This window comes from Taudactylus pleione, unplaced genomic scaffold, assembly GCF_031769625.1.
Source record: "Taudactylus pleione unplaced genomic scaffold, aTauple2 ptg000036l, whole genome shotgun sequence".
NCBI lineage: Eukaryota > Metazoa > Chordata > Amphibia > Anura > Myobatrachidae > Taudactylus > Taudactylus pleione.
Genome location: NW_028284438.1, coordinates 7,694,196 through 7,715,977, shown reverse-complemented (window position 1 = coordinate 7,715,977; position 21,782 = coordinate 7,694,196). Strand labels below are relative to the sequence as shown.

General features: G+C 44.7%; 1 protein-coding gene across 1 annotated transcript in view; it reads left to right on the top strand.

Annotated features, from left to right (window-relative positions):
• Nucleotides 1-1,170: 1,170 nt before the first annotated feature.
• Nucleotides 1,171-21,782, top strand: part of QRFPR (pyroglutamylated RFamide peptide receptor) — a 210,768-nt gene continuing 190,156 nt past the window's right edge. Inside the window, exon 1 of the mRNA XM_088452234.1 lies at nt 1,171-1,510. Coding sequence (XP_088308360.1) covers nt 1,171-1,510 — 340 coding nt within the window. The remainder of the gene's footprint in view (nt 1,511-21,782) is intronic.

Below are 21,782 nucleotides of genomic sequence, written 5' to 3'. Positions count from 1 at the left end.
ATATATAGATATACATATATGCACATTTTATATGGGTGTGTAAATACATTTATCTATATGTATCTATATATCTCTATCGATCTATCTATCTATCTATCTATCTATCTATCTATCTATCTATCTATCTATCTATCTATCTATCTATCTATGTGTGTATTTACATATACATATTTATGATTTGCATGTAGTAATTCTGTTAGTTACTACATAAAATTGCTCAGACCTAGATGCTGACTTTGTAATAGTAAAACTACCTTCCAAATGAAAGTCTCCGCCAGTGCGCCCTCATCCCTGCATACACAGAGCTGAGTAGCTCACGGCCGGCCTGTATAGCAATTTCGGAGGCGCTCTGGGTGACACACTGCGCCAGTAGCTAACAGCCTTGCGGTATTGGATTACAGCAATTTCAGACGAGGACGTTGTAGACTGGTAGCTCCAGGGGAGGGGGGACATACAGTAGAAAGCTTCTTTGCCCGTCGTGACGTAGAGGCAGCTCTTTTCTCCTCAGCTGTGGTCACAGGAACCGGAGCTGTCCTTCAGCACCACGACTGACAGTCCCCGCACCTACAGTATGCCCGGATCAGTCTATCCCATATTACGAAGCACAGGCACATCTCATAGTTACACAGAGCAAGGTGCAGCAATTTTGTAGAGGCTTTACAGTGTTCCATATAATGTAGAAAACTACTTTTTTCGCTATCTCTAGTAACTTATATGTTTGTTGTACTCTGTATTTAACGCATGTATCAATCAATATTATAATACAATACTTTACAATAATGTTCTCTACCAGGTCAATGTCTGGATTTTTTCCCCTGAGATAATTATTTTTATTTTTGCAACTATTCCCCTTGTTTTTACATTTTTGCAATTACTGTATGTGGATGTCCCGGATGATACAAAGTGGTTGTCAGATATTTGCTACGTGCGACTGTAAGGATTTGATAAACTCCAGCAGCAGGAGCACATGCATCGGATAATCCAGGTATGGATTATAAATATGGATATCAGAAGATGTACAATATCATTACTGGAGTGTGATCACAATCTGTGGTTTTGTATCTGATGTCATACACACCACCAATTAGCGGCTGACTTTACTGTGCTAGCACTCCAAGCTCTGCGAAGAGGAGAGGGTCAGTCTGATCGGACACCAGAGCGCATTGCCCGATGCAGTCGCTCAACATCACCCCCGAGCTGATCTCCCGACTCCTGCAAGAGAACAACGTCACTAGGGAGCAGTTTATTGATCTTTACCAGCTGCAGCCACTGGTCTACATCCCCGAACTCCCTGTCCGCACAAAAATTGCCTTTGTTACTATATGTGTGCTTATCTTCGTGCTGGCTCTGTTTGGAAACTCTTTGGTCCTATATGTGGTGACCAGGAGCAAAGCCATGAGAACTGTCACCAACATCTTCATCTGCTCCTTGGCTCTAAGCGACCTGCTCATTGCTTTCTTCTGTATCCCGTTTACAATGCTGCAGAACATCTCGTCCAACTGGCTGGGAGGTGGGTGTCATTGCTTAAAACAGAAAATATTTAACAACAGCTGGAATAGGTGCAACGTACAGTATGACCATGTTTCCACCCTCTCTCACCTTCTTTCCATTTCAGTCGCTTCACATCAATTCTTTGACAGTAGTATAGGCTTTCTTACAACAGTATATTGCTCATTAACTCCAATTTTTATTTTTTCCTCTTTTGATTGCAAGTCATTTCCCAGACAGATTTTAATGCATTTATTGAGGCCAATTAAAGCCTACTATTAACGGGAAGTGCTGTCTAGTGTGAAATGCGCACTCCCGTTCTTTAACGATCAGTGTAGGAGGCACTGTAAGTTACTTATTGCAGCTAGTGCAGTGGTTCCCAAACTGTATGCTGTGGCACCCTGGACACTCTCATGGATGCCTCAGGTTGGTGGTCCAGCACCAAATCAAACTATTTATGGTCAATGTAAGAGGCACAAACATAAAATATGTGGACATGAAACCCTGTCTACCACCACATAACTGACCATAAGAATGACAGGTAAGCACAATTTACTTAATCATTTTTTTTTCTGAATTTCTCTATAACAAACTTTTGGCTTAGGGGTGCCGGGATAAAAATGTTGATACTCTAGGGTGCCATGATTCAAGAAAGTTTGGGAACCACTGAGTTAGTGTATTATTCATGCTGTTTTAGAAAAATAAACAAGCAGACTCATTCAAGAAATAAGAATGACCATTGTTTGCATAATACTTTAATAATAACACATTGTTCCATACATAGTATATGTGAGGAGATATTTACCTCAATATATGTTTTCTGGTCTTACTCTATACTAAATATTGCTCTTCTAATTTAACCATTAAAGCCACTTATGTATGTCTGTATATAAATATATATATATATATATATATATATATATAGTAATAACTAAACAAGCCCATAGAACATGATACATTTCTCTAGTACAAGCAATGTAATTGCAAGATTCATTAGGACTTATGTAATAAGGTGCATAAATGAACCATGTGCATATATCCCTGTACTCAATAAAAATATTGGCGTTTGTTAGATTGATACAAGCTGTCTAATTACTAGAGTTGTACTAAAATACCTGTATCAGTTAGATGTTTCCTCTCCATGTTTAATTAATGCATTTATTAATAAGGCCCCGCCCCTGTTTGACATAATTTGCGGGTCTGAGAGTAGACAGAACTAAATGACACAATTTGCATAATTTTAGCACCACCCATCAGTACAGACCTGAAAATTCCTAGGATAATTTCCCTACCATGCCCACTTCACTACTCTTCCGAAAAATCAGGAGCCTCCATCAACTTCCGGGAGAGTAGGCAAGTATGTGATTGCCACTTTAAAGCATCAGGCAGACTCACCAAAATTTTGCCGAAAACCTACAAGTCACAGGCTATTACATTTCCCCCATATGTCTAATACTGCTTTTATACCTAAATTCCGGGTCTGACCCGGAGGTTGGAACAGGGTTCCAAACCGGATCAGACTCGGAATTTACCTGGTGCTGACCCAGGAAATTACTGAGTCGGCGCCATTCACACCAGAGCTGGTCTGCAGTGACGTCATCTCCTAGCACCGGGATGTGGTGCGCTCCAGGTCATCGTGACCCAGATCGCACCGTTTACACTGCAGGGTTTTTCAGGTTATTCCCATGTTAAACCCTGCAAATTACCTGGGTTGGATTGCCGGGTCACTCGACCCAGAAATTCAACCCTGTCCAACTCGGGTTAACCCTGCAATAACCCGGGTTTTAGCTCTAGTGTAAAAGGGGTATTACTGTGTATAACATGCATTTATTTTCAAAACTCCTATTTCCTTTGGTTATAAGTGCAGTTTCCCACAATAAGGTCTGATTATTATTATCATTGTTGTTTATTTATATAGCACCATAATATAAAACAGTCTCTGCTCAGTGGATCTTACAGTCTAAATTACCCAAATAATACATCATTATGGTTTTGAACTGTGGGATGAAACTTACACAGACTGGGAGAACATAGAATCTTTGCAAAGATAGTGCTCTATTCAGACAGGAAAGCATGACTGTAATGCTGTCAGACAGCAATGCTAACCGCTGTGCTACTGCTGTGGTCTCTGTTATGATTTTACTGTTAATTTTAGTCTTTATTTATTTTTAATTAATTGGTTATCAAATGAGGGTGTTGAGATCTAAGTCTAAGAAATCTGTACTTAGTAAGGATGTGGATGTTACTGTGTATTAGTTTGTTCTTATAATAACATTTAAGCACAAGCATTATATAATAACTTGAGAGTGCAGTTTATTCCAATTTGGTAATGGATGTGGCATTATAGAGTACTTTACAAATAACCTTAGAAACACATTTATGAATGCCCTTTTTTGTACTGAAGCAATGTGTAGCAACATAGAAAATTCTGCAACATAGCATGGGATAAAAGCACATAAAGAGGAATGATATTCTAAGAAAACTAAAAGCTGCATACACACTACACGATATCTTTAGCGATTTGGCCTATTACGACACATCGGACAACAAATTGTTAAAAAATGTGTAGTGTGTATACACTACATTGTGTAGTGAGCGCTCCCGTGGGGTCGTCAGCCTCATCGCCTGATCCTATGCGCAACATGGAAGCTCAGGAAATGCTGATGATGATCCCATGGAGCGATATGCAGGGTGGGGGGGGTGGCATATCGGGTGGTCGGGCACCGGATCACCCAGTGTGGACAGACTACCCAATATGTTGGCCTGTCAGCAGCAGGGTCATCTGTCAGATCATCACATCGTTTAATGTGTACCCAGCTTTATACCATAGACACTAGAATCATTAAGTGCAATGAGAGACCTGTCTCTTGTAGCCAGGACAATGGAGAAGGATGCATTCTAGTAACAGCAATCATCTTTGTGCAGTCCGAGCTCCAAAACTGAGGTCTCACAGCATTTAATGAATAAGAGGGGGATTTCAGGTTGTCATGGAAATTTACAGCATGCTAATTGATCCCCCGGAGCTACTCAATTAGCCCTGAAGGTAGCCCGCAGGCTGCACTTAACTGGGATTTTATTTTCAGACCCAAAAAAAGAAATCCCCCTATAAAAAGCCTGCTAACTGTTGCTAAGACCCTGTTAATGCATAGGTCTGTGAACTTATCACAGATTCTATGTTTTAACACCCGATATCATGTTAATTTAACGGGCATTCAAAAGGGTCTGCGGATTAAAAAGGGTCTGGAATTGAATAGTCCCAGGCATTAAAGCCCGAGGCTACCACCCTTTTTCATCCCCTATTTAAATTCCCCCCTTAGTCTGGAATCTAAGGTAACAAGTTTACCGTGACTTTTCTCTTGGGAACATAGGACCTGATTCAGACCCGCTCGCAAGCGCATAGCGCTTGCGAGCTGTTCGATGTTTGGCCACTGCACATGCGCACGCCGGAGCCGGCTCGGACATACGCATGCGCGAGACCCGTCTAGCGATGGGCGCTACGTCACTCCGGGTCTCGCACCATAAGGGGGCGGCTGTCGATTTTGATCGACAGCTTGCACCGTTTTGGAGGCGTGGAGTGGGGGTGGCTTCCCAAACGGAGGCGTTCACATGCAAATGCCTGCCGTTTGTGGGCGGCCCCACTGACATCACCAGTGATGTCAGTGGGAGAGCTTCCGGCTCTGTTAGAGCCAGAACTCTCTGGGGCTTGCGGCCACGAGACCCTACCACAAGGGTCTCGTCGCAAGCCCGATGGTCGCGATGGTCTTAACCATCGCGACCATCATCCTGGCCGCTCGCAAAGCTATGCGAGCGGCCAGGAGGCCGCAAAAAAAAAAAAAACGCCCTGATTCAGAGCGAGCGCTCTTTTAGAGCGTCTGGCTCTGAATCAGGGCCATAGTCCTCCCACTCTCCATGTGTTCTTCTATCCAATTAAATAAGATTGACATTCATCATGAAATATATTGTTACGCAGAGTGTATTAATGCTCTCACTAACTTAACTTGTGTGTTTGCAAGTTTCATCTTTGTTATTTGAAAGCGCTCAATACAGTTAGAAAGATAACCTAAACAAATATCTTTGCGAGAATAGATTTAATGTACAGTAAATGACTTATTCATTAAGTAAATAAAAGGAAAGCATTCTGAACTGTAGTTGTACTGTACCTTGGGTAGGTCATGGACCATATCCCACTGAAACCACCCAGCATATTGCATGATGAAAGGGGACCATGTGTACAGATACATTGGGGCTGATTGTGAGTCGTTCTCTGCTGAAAACTCTTTAGCGTCTTTTACCACAGTTGCACCTGAAACTTTAAACTGTTGCTAGTAATAGCCCTTCCCCTGGAGTACAAGTGTGCATCTGAATGGGCAAGGGCTGTGGTGCCCACTTTTAGTAGCTGAAGTCACAACCACAGAAGCACCACCATTGGGCTTTGCACCAGCCAAATGCTAAGTGCAGAATCTCAGATTATGACCTCCAATGTGTGCAAGTAAGCATCTGAGTTTACAACTACTCCCATAACACACCCACCAGATTAAATATCTTTGTGTGTCTGGGTTAGCCACCCAGGAATGCCTGATACATTCCAGAGTTAATGGGGCTCACTGTGGGATGCATGCATCGTGTGTCTTTTAGCGGTTTAGAGGCATGTGCAGTTACAAAAAAATGCTAATTTAAGTGAATATTGTAAGCCCCATTGTCCTCAGTAAAATATTTGAATGGGAACTGTTTTTTGTTACTCAATTAAAACCATATAGGGGGCAGTTCAATTATCTGTGATGCTGGCAATGTGCGCATCATGCGAATGATGTGGGAATGCTGGTAACAGCAGCACATCGCGACTGTACATTGCAGATGATTGTCACATCTTTCTCCAAATTAATATATGCACTAGATTTACTGTAACATGTACGTTCAGTACTTTAAAATACATGCAACTGAAAATAGATGGGAATACAAGTGTACATGAATATAAATGGGATACTTAAGGTCCATAGGGACTTATGCTAAGTTTATCACCTGTAATTGCAAACGTTTAGTGCATTTCTGTTATTCATGCATATGTGCCCACAAAAGCGAATTGCAATCATGCATATGTGCCCACAAAAGTGAGATACATCCACTTCTGTATACTAAACAACATGCACCTTGTTAATCCTACAGGCAAAATGAGCAGAGGGCCTGGAATATAAGAGGAGGTGTGGCTGCACAATGATGGTTACGCACTGCACGTGTATTACAGTACATGGCCTGATAGTTTCAATCTTAGATAATAAAGTTGCAGGGGGACAATCAAATTCAAACAAGTCACACATATAAATAAGGAGGAAGCGCTGATAATTGTAGATATATTTTACTCAAGGAAATTAACATATAGGGCCTGATTCAGATTTCACACAGTGCCAATGTTCATGGAGTAGAGCAATTTGTTTGGTACTATGCATGTACGCAAATCCCCAATAACTCCTAAGGCCATGTATTATGCATAATGGCACTGTTGTAATTGAGACACGGTCTCAAAAATGTCTTGGAAAAGTGCCGTGCTTTCCTGGGTGGTGATTGGGAGGTGGCTAAATAGATGCACATAAATGGTCATCTTATGGGCATGTTATGGGAGCGTCACAGGTTTGTCTCTAACATGTTTGCATGCACAGATGCAGAATCGCTCACATACATAGAAGGCCATATTCAGATGGAAAATCTACCTTAGGGCTGGTGCAAATTTTGATGACGGGACCAGTTGTGGAATGCAGTGGCGGAACTTGTGAGTGGTAATCCCAGGTCCAAAAATTTGCTTTGGGCCCCCCTCCTCTGCCCTACTCTAAGTTCAAAGTGCAGTGGGAGACAGGGGTAGAGGGTGACAGGGAGAGGCAAGAGGTAGACAAAGAGAGGCAAGAGGGTGACAATTAGAGTGTGACAGGGAGAGATAACAGGCAGTGGGTGACAGGGATTGGGAAGAAGCAGTGGGTGACAGGGGGGAAAGGGTGATAGGGAGAGGTGACAGGCCGTGGGTTACAGGGAGAAGCAGTGGGTGACAGGGAGAGGTGACAGTTAGAGGGAAGAAGCAGTGTGTGACAGTGGAGAGGGTGAGAGGTGACAGAAGCAGTGGATGACAGAGAGGGGGAGAGGGTGACAGGGATAGTTGGCAGGCAATGGGTGAAAAGGAGAGGGGATAGGCAGTGGGTGACAGGGAGAGAGCGATAGGTAGAGGTGACAGGGAAAAGCAGTGGGTAAGAGGGAGAGGGTGATAGGTAGTGGGTGACAGGGAGAGGGTGATAGGTAGTGGGTGACAGGGAGAGGGTGATAGGGAGAGGGTGAAAGGCAGTGTGTGACAGGGAGAGGGGAGAAGCAGTGGGTGACAGGCAGTGGGTGACAGTGAGATGCAGTGGGAGATGCCTGACACATTATACCACACTGTAGGACCCCCACATTATGTCACACTGTAGTGCCCCACACATTATGCTACACTGTAGTACCCCACATTATGCCACATGTAGTCCCCACACATTATGCCACCTATAGTGCCCACACATTATGCCACCTGTAGTGCCCACACATTATGCCACCTATAGTGCTCACAGTGTACTCACCAGCAGTATCCTCAGGCAGCCGACAGAGCAGCAGTCACGGCCTCACAATGAGTCACACCATGAAGCTGCGCTGCTGCTGGGTCAGAGGATCATGTGATGGGCTCCTCCAATCAGAGCTCGGCACATGCTCCTCTGACCCCACTGCAGAGACTACTGGGATTTATTACCCAGTAGTGCACTGCAGTGCTGAGCCTGACTGCACTGTGCTCCAGTCCCCTACGTGTAGCTGCCGGCCGGGTTAGTCACAGCCTTGATGACTTACCTGCAAGCAGCTGCACTGCACCTGCCATACAGGCAGTGTGGACCCCTATATTGCAGTGGGCCCTGGTGCAGTGCATCTGCTGCACTGCCGCTAGTTCCGCCCCTGGTGGAATATGAAGAAATTTTTTTACATAATAACATCAATGGGGAAATAATTCCATAAATAGCAATCAATGAAAGAACAGTTGAAACACAGGGCCTGATTCAGAGGTGAACGCAGTATTAATGTTTGCACAGTTGAGAGATTAGTCCAGATCTTGCAGTAAAGAGGGCAGCTGCTGTTCAGGGACCTATTATGTGCTGTGATAGGTGGTGCTACCTGCCATCTGGAGAGGATGCAGCACTGTCCTCAGTGACGCAAATACCGGAGAGAAGTCACTGAAGAGAATAGAGGGGCTGGCTCAGTACAAGAGCCTAGTCCTAGTGGTTCCTGTGTAGGAGGCTCAGCTCAGTACAACAGAATAGTGTCCAAGTAGAGATCACCAGAGTGCAACCCACTGAGGGAGGAAGCCGGCTGCTTAGGGAGAGAAAGATCACCAACTTCCACCTGAGCAGAACCGGAGACTGCAGCTAGTGAGAAATAAAACTGACTAGTAAACGAGTGAACCGATCAGTCACTGTAATCCTGCAACAGATCACTGCAGCATCATTATTGGAATCAGAGCCATTACTAGACATTTTGATGCACTGTGCGAGAAATAGAATTGGTGCCCCCACTCCCCCCAAAAAATAAATGGCTGATATGATTTAAGATATTGTTCACCCCACCCCCTCCCTGCCTCTCTCAGATCATGCAGCTGACACCTGGCCACTAAATTAAAATTAGACAGCAAAGATACGGGATATTACTGTAGTAGGTGACCAAGAACAATTTTCATTACTGTCTGTTAGTCCCCACCTTCCTCATTAGTACCTCATCCTTGGAGACAAGTTAATTATATATATATATATATATATATATATATAAAATTAGTCTGTCATGTTAAAACCTCCCTCCCCTTGGATGGCGACGACCGGCCTGGTAGTACATGGGGGACCTGTTGGTGCTGCTGCACTGGACATCGGCGGGGGACCTGTCACTGTGAATTTCTACTAGATGCCGCACTGCTTACTGCAGTGTGCACCTGTCCCAGCAGCTCCGAGTTCCCACCCTAGAAACTGTTGACATCTCTCCTCCCACAGTTCCCAGACTTGGAGCTGAGGGACAGGGGTGAGAGAGGGTGCACTTCAGTGTAAGCAGTGTTCAAAGTGTGAATTTAGAGGTGGGGGTATGTAGATTTAATTCTCTTCCCCACACATACACCTCTCACTCCCTGCTACCCTTATTAGCCCCTGCTTCTCTCTCACCCAATGCACCTCTCTCACCCCCCACCACTTCTCCCTGCCTGCTTCCCTCTCTCACGCCCTGCCCTTCTCACTAACTGATTCCCTCTGCGGTCTGCCAATACCTCTCCTTCACATATTCCCTTACACCCTCCCCCTTCTCTGATTCCCTCGTAACTCTGGCTACACTGCGGCTGGAACGGAGCCGGGGTCCGGGAGCATCGGGCCCCTTCTGTACTGCAGTTTTTAAAGTCACCACCGGCCGCCAGCCAATCCCGGCTCACAGACCGGCTCACCTGCATATCAAAAGAAGGGAAGGCTTTTAAACTCCGGTGCCGGCCGTGAGCCAATAAGAAGCTGCCACTTGGCAGCTTCTCATTGGCTGGTGCTTTTGGCTGGTGCTTTTGTGAGCAGCGATTGGCTGGCTGTCAGCGCTGCTGTTTACTACTGCACTGCAGCCAGGACCCACTTCGACCACTGAGCTGGGCGCCACGCACTGCACCATTACTAATATATATAAATAGCAGCTGGCACCCGGCATATAGTGATTGCGGTGGGTGGCTGGTTTCGCCCTCAGGGCTGCTGCGCTCTGTGCAGCAGCATTGGCTGCTCCACCTTAGTTTCGGCCCTGATTGGAATGTTCCCATAATTTGAAGGGATTTGGGGCTCTATTTATTAACATTATTTTTACTAAAATAAAGTGAAAAAGGGTGTTTTCGCACCCTTTTCACATTATTTTAGTATCACCCACAGTTACTATAGGGCAATTGGAGTAGAATTCGTACAATTCTACTCCAACCCCTAATGGGAAATGTGATCCGACCAGAGTTACTAAAAATACATTGTAAAAAAGTACAGGGGAAAGCCCTGGAGGTGGCATTATCCAGGGTCTCCCCCGGTTACCGGACTCCTGCCCTGCTCTAACGGAGAGAGCAGAGCCCGGAGCCGGCCCCAGTAATCAGCTGTGTGGTCTAAACAGACCACACGCTGATACAGTGTAAAAAAAAAAAAAAAAGTACTTACCTGACTCCAAGGACCAGTGGTTGGGGCTCCGGGTGATGTCATCCCTCCGGTCAGCTGGTCTCCCATGCTGCACTGCAGCCTGGTCATCAGGTGATCGGGTCCCAGTGTAGTATGGGATATAACCTGACCGGAGGACGTGGAAGACATCACCGGAGCCCGGATCATGCAGGTAAGTGTAATTAAGGGAGAGGGGGGGTCCGCGATCACGGGGGGTGGGGCTTAACTAAGGGGGTGGGGCTTAGCGCCGGGGGGGGTAGCAGCGACGGTCGATTGGCACATGCGCGGGGCACTGGTCAAGGTATTTTTGTGCGAAAATACCGTGACTAGTGTGCGGGAGGGATTCGCAGGGACAGAGCTTTCTCGCAAGCTCTGTCCCTGCAAGGGATTTGTAGTAAATCCCTGTGATATTGCCTGAATTCGCAATGCGAATTCAGTCGGTAATATCACACTACAATCTGCATTACCAATGCGGATTGTAGTAAATAGAGCCCATAGAAACATGTAGCTAATCAGATGTGGCCTTCAGGCATCATACAGGGGGCTAACTACTGGGAGCAACTACATGGGGCTCACTACTTTGGGCAACTACAGGGGGCTCACTACTGGGGGCAACTACAGGGGGCTCACTATTGGGATCAACTAGGTGCAACTACTGGGGGCTCACTACTGGGGGCAACCACAGGGGACTCACTACTGGGGCAACTACTGGGGGCAACTACAGAGGGCTCACTACTGAGGGCAACTACAGGGGGCAACTACTGGGCACAACTACAGGGGCACTACTAAAATGGGCACAACTACAGGGGGCACTACTAGAAGGGGCACAACTACAAGTGGCACTGCATATGGGCACAACTACAGAGGGCACTACTTTAATGGGCACAACTACAGGGGGCCCTGCATAATGGGCACTACTACAGGGGACATTGCATAAGGGGCACTATTACAGTGGGCATTGCATAAGGGCCTCTAGTATAGGGGGCATTGCATTTTTGGGCACAACTTCAGAGGGCACTGTATAAGGGACACTAACATGATACACACAGTTTACAGGTTATAAACTATGTTCCCAATAATCTGGTTCTACACGGACATAAAAACTGTGCAACCTGTCTTAAGCTGAGGTGACAGCCTGGCAGGAGCAGAGAGGAGGGTTGGTGAAGTAGATCTGTCAGGGTGGGATGTAACGGGCATTACTCTTTGGCATAATGTGTATTTGGCATTACTGTGTGCACAATGTGCTATTAGGGGCATTACTGTGGCATAATGTGTAAGGGGCATTACTGTGTGGCATAATGTGTTGTATGTGGCATTACTGTGTGGCATAATCTGTTATGTGGCATTACAGTGTGGCATAATGTGAAATAGGGGCATTACAGCCTGGCATAAATTTGTTATAAGGGCTTTACTGTATGTCATTATGTGTTATACGTGGCTTTATTGTGTGGCATGTGTAAGGGCATTGCTGTGTGGCATAATGTGTTGTAAGGGTATTCCGGTGTGGCATAATGTGTTGTAAGGGGCATTCCGGTGTGGCACACTGTGTTATAAGTGGCATTACTTAGTGTGTCATAATGTGTAAGGCACGTTGCTGTATCATGTAACCACACACCTTAAACATTGTCTTTGGGTGTGTTTGATCTTTGGGCGGGGGGGGCGCCTGAAACTTTTTTGGCATGGGGGAGCAAAATTCATAGTTAAGCCACTGAGTATGGCCAACATGTATGCATGAGTATTGTGAAAACATACCTTTCACAGGGAGAAAAGACACAAACATACTGTATATTTGCTTGTTGCACCAGGAATTATTACTTAATGTTATACTATTCTGGGGGGCTGAAGGTAAAAAATTATCTTTATTGTGGTTGCTTATAAAGATATATTTATTTTGTTTGAACTTAGCAGCGCTTCACAGAGAATATTTCAATCATTCACATTAGTTCCTGCCCCAATGGAATTTATAAATGTATATTCCTTATCACATGTACACATATGCACTATGGTTAATTATTTGTAGAAGCCAATTAATCTACCTGTGTGTTTTTGGAGTGTGGGAAGAAACTGGAGTGCCTGAAGAAAACCCACACAGCCAGAAAGTGCCTCAGTCAGGAACTGAACTCATGACCTCAGAGCTGCGAGGCAGTAGTCGCTGCAGGCAAAACTGTGTTGCCCAAAGTTTACACAGAATTGTCGATTTCTGATGCTTATAGCTTTGGAAGAATTTGTCTATATATGAAGCTGAGATAAGCCTTTTACCATGTGAAAATTACAAAGAAAGGGCTTATATCAGCTCGCTGCTTTCTCCTGTGGTACCTCTATGGGCCTGATTCAGCAAGGAACTCAGCCGCGATTTTGCAATCACCTGGTCGATTGTTTCACACTGCGCATGAGTACGCATCTCAGTGCGCTTGCGCAAACCGGCCACTGTGATCGAGTAGCGATCACAGGGAGCACACAGTCTGAGCACACATTGATTGACAGGAAGTGACCATTTGGGGGTGGTGACAGGGGGTGATCAGTGGAACGCAGGGGTGGCAGTGCATTTGAACACCGTTACAGGGGCATGCACAATTAAGCCCCTGCAATGGAAGACTGAGCCAGAGCTCTAGATGCCCAAATCCTGAGTGAGATGAGGTCAACCACTATTATGCTAATGGGTTTGATGGTTCTCGATGTTACCGATGATTTTGCTGTCTAGCAAGGTATTGCTGAGGTGAGTAAGGGGAAGTTGGCAGCATTATGTAGTGGTGGGCTTCTGGTTCTTGTACTGCTGTGTGATTGTGTTTGGGTTCATTAGCATATTTTTGCAATGGCCGGGTGCGTGCGTATGCAGACTTGCATTCTGTGCTGAATCAGGCCCTATGACATCTGCTTACCACTGCTTCAATAGATCTCTATATTAATGGTGACCTTAATCAAATCACCTCTCATGAAAATCATTGCTTTGACAACTTTCTCATGTCATCTCAGGATGGCATTAGTTATACATGACAATGGTGACCTATAACGTCAGAGAAGCTTCAGTGGATCTCCTCCACTATATGCATATGCAGATGTTAGCCATGTATGCAGATGTCCAGGCCTGGGCTTGATGAAAAGACCCAGCGGGGGTCCGGGTCCTCCGCACGCCTTCACCTACTTTACCTTCTGTTCCTAAGGGAACGCCTGCGTTTGTGCAGCCACCCCCTCCTCCCCGCCTACAAAATGGGGTGAGCTGTCACCATCGACAGCCGCCCCATCTTGTAACGAGCCTCATAGAGACAGAGCTGCAGTCGCTGGACGGGGCTTGCGCATGCACACGCTGGGTGCGGCGCATGCTTGGTGGGGTAACATCGAGGCGCTTGCGAGCGCTGTGCGCTCGCGAGCGGCTCTGAATCAGGCCCATTGTGTGTTAAGAAGCCCATTAAGGGCTTCTTAAGTAGACCACAAAGGGGCCTATTCATCCACACTAAAATAACGTTTTTAAGGACATTTTCCTTAATTAATGTTATTTTAGTATTCATGAACACACTTAGCACAGGAGATATCACTGATATCTCCTTGCTAAGTCCCCCTGCGTTAATTTCTACACTCCCCATACATTTGTATGGGGATATGGAAATTATGGTATTCATCAAAATCCAAAAATTATGTATCTTCGGAAATTGATGATGTTACAATACGCCACTGTGAGGTGGCGTATAGTAGTTGACACTTACCTGCTTCCAACTGGGCAGGTCCCCCGGCGTCTTCCTCCATTGCTCTGGTCTCTCCTCTGGCTCCGTCTGCTATGCTGTCATGTGTTTTCCCAGCAGAACACAATAAAGTTTAGAAATTTTTTTTTTTTTTTTTCTAAACAGTACTGTGTTCTGCTGGGAGACAGGGACTCAGGTGAGCGGAGGGGGGGGGGGGACACAAACTTACCGCATCTGTAGGCAGTGTTACGCATGCGCTGGTTTTACAGATGTAATAGCGCATGCGCAGCACTGTTTCCAGCTGCGGTAAGTTAGTGTAGCTAGAGATAACTATCTATTTCCCGAAAAGCTGTCATCACAAAAATGACAGCTTTTCGGAATAGATAGTTATGGAGAGGAGGAATGATGAATTCCTCTGGTAATTAGGTAGAACTCTATGCGAGTTCTAAACCTAATTACCTCCAGAGAAACTTTATGATGAATAGGCCCCAAAGTCTTTTAAAATACCTTTTACATGGATTTGTGAGAGAGTGTGTTTAGGGTCACCAATCAACTGGAAGAAAGCATTCCTACTTTGATGGACTGTTCTTTGTCTTCAGCATAGATATCATAGAACAGAAAAAGAGAAAATCATGAGAGATCTGAACCAACATAGACTGAGATAGGAAATGTATTTGTGATTGCCCCTGACCTGTCCTAGTTAGAAGCACAAGATATTTTATGGTAAAACTCAGGAAACTCTCTTTCAAGTAAAATATATTTTTACCACTTATCTGACACTTTCTAAAAACCGCTCAGAAATTGTCGGGTTTTTTTATGAGTGAATTAGGTGAGGAAGATCTATTTCAACTTATCCAAAATGATTTCCTAAAAAAAAAAATATATATATTTTTTTAATATTTGTAAAAAAAAAAATCAGTTTTTCGAACATCAGAACCCACTATTGGAACATCGGAAACATTGCTACCATTGCGACTTTCATTTTGACACTGGTTTCAGGGCCTGATTCAGCAGTGCACGCAAGTTTATCGGGAATCTGCGCATGCACAGGACCCATTCTGCGAGTGTGCAGGATGGGTCCTGCTAAGATGCACGCAAGCTCTTGAATGCCTCTGCCTTATTGACAGGCAGAGGCATTTAAAGGGCAGTGCGTGGATGGGGTCGGCCAGGGTTCAGGGTGTGGCCAACCCAGGGACTGCATGGGTGTACGTAGTCTGCTGGGCTCGCAAACTGGGGCTTACTCAGCTGGCCACCCGCCCGGCGCCATCCACCATCGCGACCATCGACCTCCCAGTGCTGGGATCGCAAATGCAGCAGGGGATATCATACACCTCCTGCTGCATTTTCATTATTGCAAGGATCGCAATTGCAAATCTGCCTGCATGCAGGTTTGCAATTGCGATCCTTGCTGAATCAGGCACCATGTACACTAAGCAGGTGAGGTAGGAGGTTAATTTATATTTTCCCAGTGGCTGCTAATCTCTGCAGCTACTGGGTGGGGGGTTCTGCTTTGCGGACTGATCAGCAGTGATTGGCAGCACAGCAGACACTCGGGGAGGGTGCAGGCAAGCAGAGGGACCGGAAGGTACCTCTGAAAGCAGCAGCTGCGGGTAGATTTTCTTCTTGCAGCAACCCTCACTGTTTATCTGACTGGTCAAAATTGTGCAACCAGATCAGATAAAGTACTGCCTGGGATGGTCAGAAAATTGTGGCCATCCAAGGCAAGAGGTTAAAAGGTGCAAAGAATTAACAGTACTAAACTAGCATGCAGTACAATGCTGTTCTTACAGATACATTCTCATTAACATTTTTAAAGCATACATATGTTTTACCTGCAGGAGCAGGGCTGTATTATTCACAATGCTGACTAGGCTGAAACATAGGGGCCCTGCAGGGAAAGGTTTCAAGGCACACTCGTAGTCAACTGGGGTTTGTTTTAGGACTATGGGGGGGAGACCAAAGGACCAATAGGACACTAGCATCAGGGTTGTTGCACCTCCATGAGTGGACAATTGACCGCCACCATCACAGCTGCTGTCACCGCCGCTTCCTAAAGGAAGTTCTCCTCCAGACTTTAGCACACACAAGGATATGAAATTCCACAGTGCTTAGGGATTCAGGCACTTACTAAAGAACCAATACCAAGTGCAGAGAAAAGATGCCCCAGTATAGGGGAGGAGCCAACTGGATTTAAGATCCGGAGTTCACACTGGCCATCTGTTTGTAGCCATACTTGCCTCTTTGAAAATGCTGATGACCTAGTCACCTCTTCTGATTCATAGACCACTGAAGAGCATACTTACCGACTTTGGTTCACTCCATTCCGGGAGCAACCGGAGAGGACCATCTTCTCTCTTCTTCGGGTGGCGGGGCCAGTCTATTACCAACATTCGGCCCTGCCCCCTTTACAGGAAACCCCCTGCGATTCGCGGGTCCGCATGGAGGGGGCGGGCCTAAATGACACAATTCGCATCATTTAGCACCACCCCCTCCCTACAGACCCGCAAATTTCACGGAGAATCTCCACATCCTGCTCACTTCACTAGGAAGTGGGCGGGATGCGGGAGATCTGCCTACTATTCCGAGGGTGCGGGGGCTTACCTGAAAAATCGTGAGCTTCCCATGACTCCCGGGAGAGTAGGCAAGTATGCTGAAGAGGGACATAATGGATATACATACTCATGAGAATTTACTAGTGGAACATTGTGTTGGGACCCTTTATGCCCTAATGGTGCCAACTTCAGGCAGCATTACTATGCCAGCTATGGGCAGGAGAAATTTGTCTGGTGTGGACACTGGTGCTTTGCCACCTTCAGACAACTTCAGCGAAGGATCCATTTTTGCCTGAGCAGGTATCCCTGTGTGAATTTTCCTCCACGTTCAGTTTTCCACAATATTTTGCCACCTTTAGGCAATTTCAGGGGCTGCTACTTTTTTACCTGAACAGGCATCCCTGAGTAGTCTCTGCAGAGAGAGGTGTCTTTTGGAAGTGATGTGTACCTCAGACTCAGGTACCGTAGAATACTCCACTTACTTGACAGAAAAATATTTTTTTTCTTCATAATTAACAGTGTAATTGAGAAAGACTCATTGCTACAGTAGCAGAAAGATACCACTTTATTTTTTTCTCTTCAAGAGAGGTTACTTTTGGCAGTGACTTTACATCAGACTCTGAGGTAGAAAGAAAATAACATTACACTCACCAAGCCTACCAACAAACACAGGTAGGTATTGTACAGGGTGGGGGCAGCCCAACAAAAATCCTATAATGTGAGTGGTATCTGATATTGAAAGTACTCAAGGGTCTATTCAGCAACAGTGACTATGTTGCCCACAGTATTATCGGGCAATATCGTCACGAATAATTATCAATTGTCAAATTTTTAGTAAGCTATTCAGCAAGATTTTCAGCAGGAACAACAGCAGGGTTACGGTAACACGATGTCCCTGCAATGTCACAGAAGGGATTGTTTTCGGTTTCTGAAAACAATCCCTTCTGTTTGTTCCTCTGCGTATGCTCAGTCATGCGCTCGGGATCAGTCTCCGTCCTGGCTTCCCGGTGACCGCAGAAGGGTAAGTACAGCTCTAGTCTGTCCAAATTGATTGACATATGTATACAGGCTTTATACTAGCCTGTATACATGTATATTTATGTGCTTTTATATTTAAAATGTATATATATATTTTAAATATAATAGCATAAATATATATGTGTACAGGCTAGTATAAAGCCTGTATACACATGTCAATCACTTTTGGCAGGTTTAATAGGCTCTAATTGACCTTACCTGCCGCCGATCACCGGAAAGCAGGGACGGAGACTGGTCGGGCTTACAAGATGCTGCAGGGACTTATGGGAAATATTCCCTCTGTCCCTGCAGTTTTCGGGAAATTTAAGGAATTTGCTTCATATAACGCCATTCTGAAATAGCGTTATATAAAGTAATGATTTATTGAGTGATTTAACAATTTTTGCTACTGAATAGCAAAAAGTGTTAAAGCACTGTAGAGATCAATGGGTGATCCCTACAGTGCGGTACTCAGCGAGCTGGGAATTAGTGGAGGGTATAATTGCGTTATCTTCTCCTTTAACCTATTGCTGAATAGGAGATTTACATAAAAATATGGAAATCATTGTTTCCGTATTTTTTATGTAAAAAAATCAGTGCTGAATAGACCCCTCAATGAGAGACACAGATCTTGTGTAAAGTGAAGAGGTCAAGCTTGGAGATATTTTGAGATAAGCAAGGAGATGTATATTGGTGTCGTTTAGTTGATAGCCATATGTGTAATTATAATTATTTGATATTGTCAGGGACAATAAACTGGATAGCAGTCATGCAGATCCCCATGTCCTGATTTTGGGAGAGCAGGGCTTAATATTATCACTTATCACCCTGCTATTTCACAATACACCCTCTTGATACGTGTGATGGTGGGGGAGATGTACAAAACCTTGGACAGAGATAGAGTGGAGAGAGATAAAGTACCAACCAATCAGCTTCTGTCATGTTATAGGCTGAGTTTGAAAAATGACAGTTAGGAGCTGATTGGTTGGTACTTTATCTCTATCCACTTTATCTCCCTCCGAGGTTTAGTACATCTCCCCGTATTTCTCCCATAGTCTGCCACCACCTACGGTAGATAAACCACATATCTCTATAGTTACTGCTGATATTCCTATTAGGCTCTTGCCTAATTGTTGGACATGTAATTTTGATATTGCAACTAGTGTTCTCAATTTTGTTTATTATACATACGAAAAATAAGTGCAAAACACTGGGTGCGCATTTAAAGTTAACACCAACAGACACATAGATTAGTAACTTGTAATTTATTATACTAAGCATTAACATTAAAATCTTTCAATAGTCATAAAAATGATGATCAATAAATAGATCCTATTGACCAAAATAAATAAAATAGAGTATACACATGTATCCCACTTGTATTTTTCCACAGAGTCAATAAGTATGTTCACCTTCTTAAACTCAATTAGCAGGAGGGAATAGGATTGCACAACACTCCTGAGTATTAATACTTGGCAGCAGTCTGCTTCTTTTGTTTTTAAGTCCAGGTTCACCAACCTTCACAATTATACATAAACAAAAGGAATAATACACCAGGGCTGTCAACAAAAATACAGGAAAACATATAGATTTTGTATAGCTGGGATATGTAATTCTCCCAATACGGGTTCTTCACAGGCTTTCAATTCACTGCTGTGTTCAGATTAATCTGGATAGAACTCACCAAGTAAAAACCATACCGCTCCTTGAAAGGTTTCTTTTGTTAACTTTTTCTTCCTTTCTTATAACGATTCTCCCCACAAACATAAAGCATATGAAATGGGACTCACCTATACACCCCTTGTCACATTCACATAAAGGTATCTTTATGGTGGGATGGTCTCCAATTTATTTCACAGCCGTTTTCCAACAAAGAAAAGAAAAGCATCTCCAAAAACATTTATTTATTCCCAGTGGCGTAAATTCATCCCAGACGCCCGGAGGCAAGTTATAATTTGTTGCCCCCCGAAAATTATCTATCTATCTATCTATCTATCTCATATCTATCTATCTATCTATCTCATACTTGCCTATATCCTGGTCGGTGTAGCAGGGGGGGCGGGGCCTGTATAGAGGGGCGTGTCCGGACACTGTACCAGCATTTAGGGGCGTGACTGGGGGCGGAGCCACGCAATAGCATCATTTAGGCTCCGCCCCCACAACAAAATGCCAATATTTCCGGCATTGCTATGCGGGGGGTGGGGTTATGATGACGCGATTCAGCGCGAATCACGTCATCAGCCCCTCCGCAGTGGGGGTTTAGCACTACATTGCGGGGGGGACTGGAAAAGTCGGGAGGCCTGACTATTTTTCCGGGGGGCCGGGAGCGGCACCCGGTTTTTGGGAGGCTCCCGGCCAAATCGGGAGAGTAGGCATGTATGATCTATCTATCTATCTATCTATCTATCTATCTATCTATCTATCTATCTCATATGCACAAAAACAATAATATAACATAGCCTAAAGTGGGTTGAATATATTATGGGCAATGGACGAAGTGCCCCTTCAGTGCTGGCACCCATAGGCAGGCGCCTCCATAGTCTCCCATAGTTCTGTCCCTGCAAGGTTGGTGTGTCACGTTATAACAATCTCTTACCATGTACACAAATATTTTCTTGATCAAAACTAAATAGTATCATAAAGTTTTTGATGTACTGTAGTTCATGTCCATCACATCAGTTACAGTCTGGGGGAAAAACTAAATAATGACATTTCTATATCGATCATGTGTTATGTGCTAGCACTGAAAGGCAGATAACTATATCACATTTTAAATTCAATCTGCATTGTCTGTGAACACAAGGGCAGAACTATCTGAGACAATGGAGGTGCCTGCCGCTGGTCTCCAGCTCTGAAGGGGCACCTCCTCCATTGTCCACAACATATTCACCCCAATTAGGGCTGTAACTACTGTATGTACCCTGAGTCAAGGCCTCCCAATACATGGTACCTCTTCCCGGCACCTGGGAAGCCACCATACACTAGTGGAGAGCTCCATGTCAGACCATCAGCTGCCTTCGTCTATCTATAGCCTGTCTGCATGCAAATTGCTACATTACAGTGTCAGCAGCTGTGACGGGGGGGGGGCACCAAACTATAATTTTCCTCCGGGGCATCTGGGATGAATTTACGCCACTGTGTGAACAGATATCAGGATAATACTCTCAAGCGGGATGTAGTTGGCATCCTGACTGTAAGAATCACAACAGATTGTGGAGGTAAGTTTTGGGGTCAAGGGGGAGAGTTAGGGTTAGGCACTAGGAGGAGGGTTAGGGTAAGTCTGCAGGAGGGGTGGGTTAAGCTTCAGGCAGAGGAGGGTTAGACTGCGGGATTGGAGGGTTGTGTTTAGGGGGAGGGTTAGGATTAGTCTGCAGGGAGCAGAGGGTTAGGTTGCGGGAGGGGTGGTTTAGGTTTAAAATACTTTACAAAAATCTGTCGGGATTCTCTTGGGATGCTGCTGTCAGTATTCTTAACGTCTGCATACTGACCGACGGGATTCCACACCCAACCCTCTCAGGCTATACGTGTGCACCAAAATATTGTACTACTTTCAATGTGGAACTGATAGCACACACACGCATACACATGCATGCATACATACAGAAACACACATACATACAGACTAACACACATACATACAGACTAACACAAAAAAATTTGTATTACTTTCAATGTGGAACCTATAGCACACACATGCATACATACATACAGAAACACACACACATACTGACTACCACAGCAAAATATTGTATTACTTTCAATGTGGAACCTATAGCACACACATGCATACATACATACAGAAACACACACACATACTGACTACCACAGCAAAATATTGTATTACTTTCAATGTG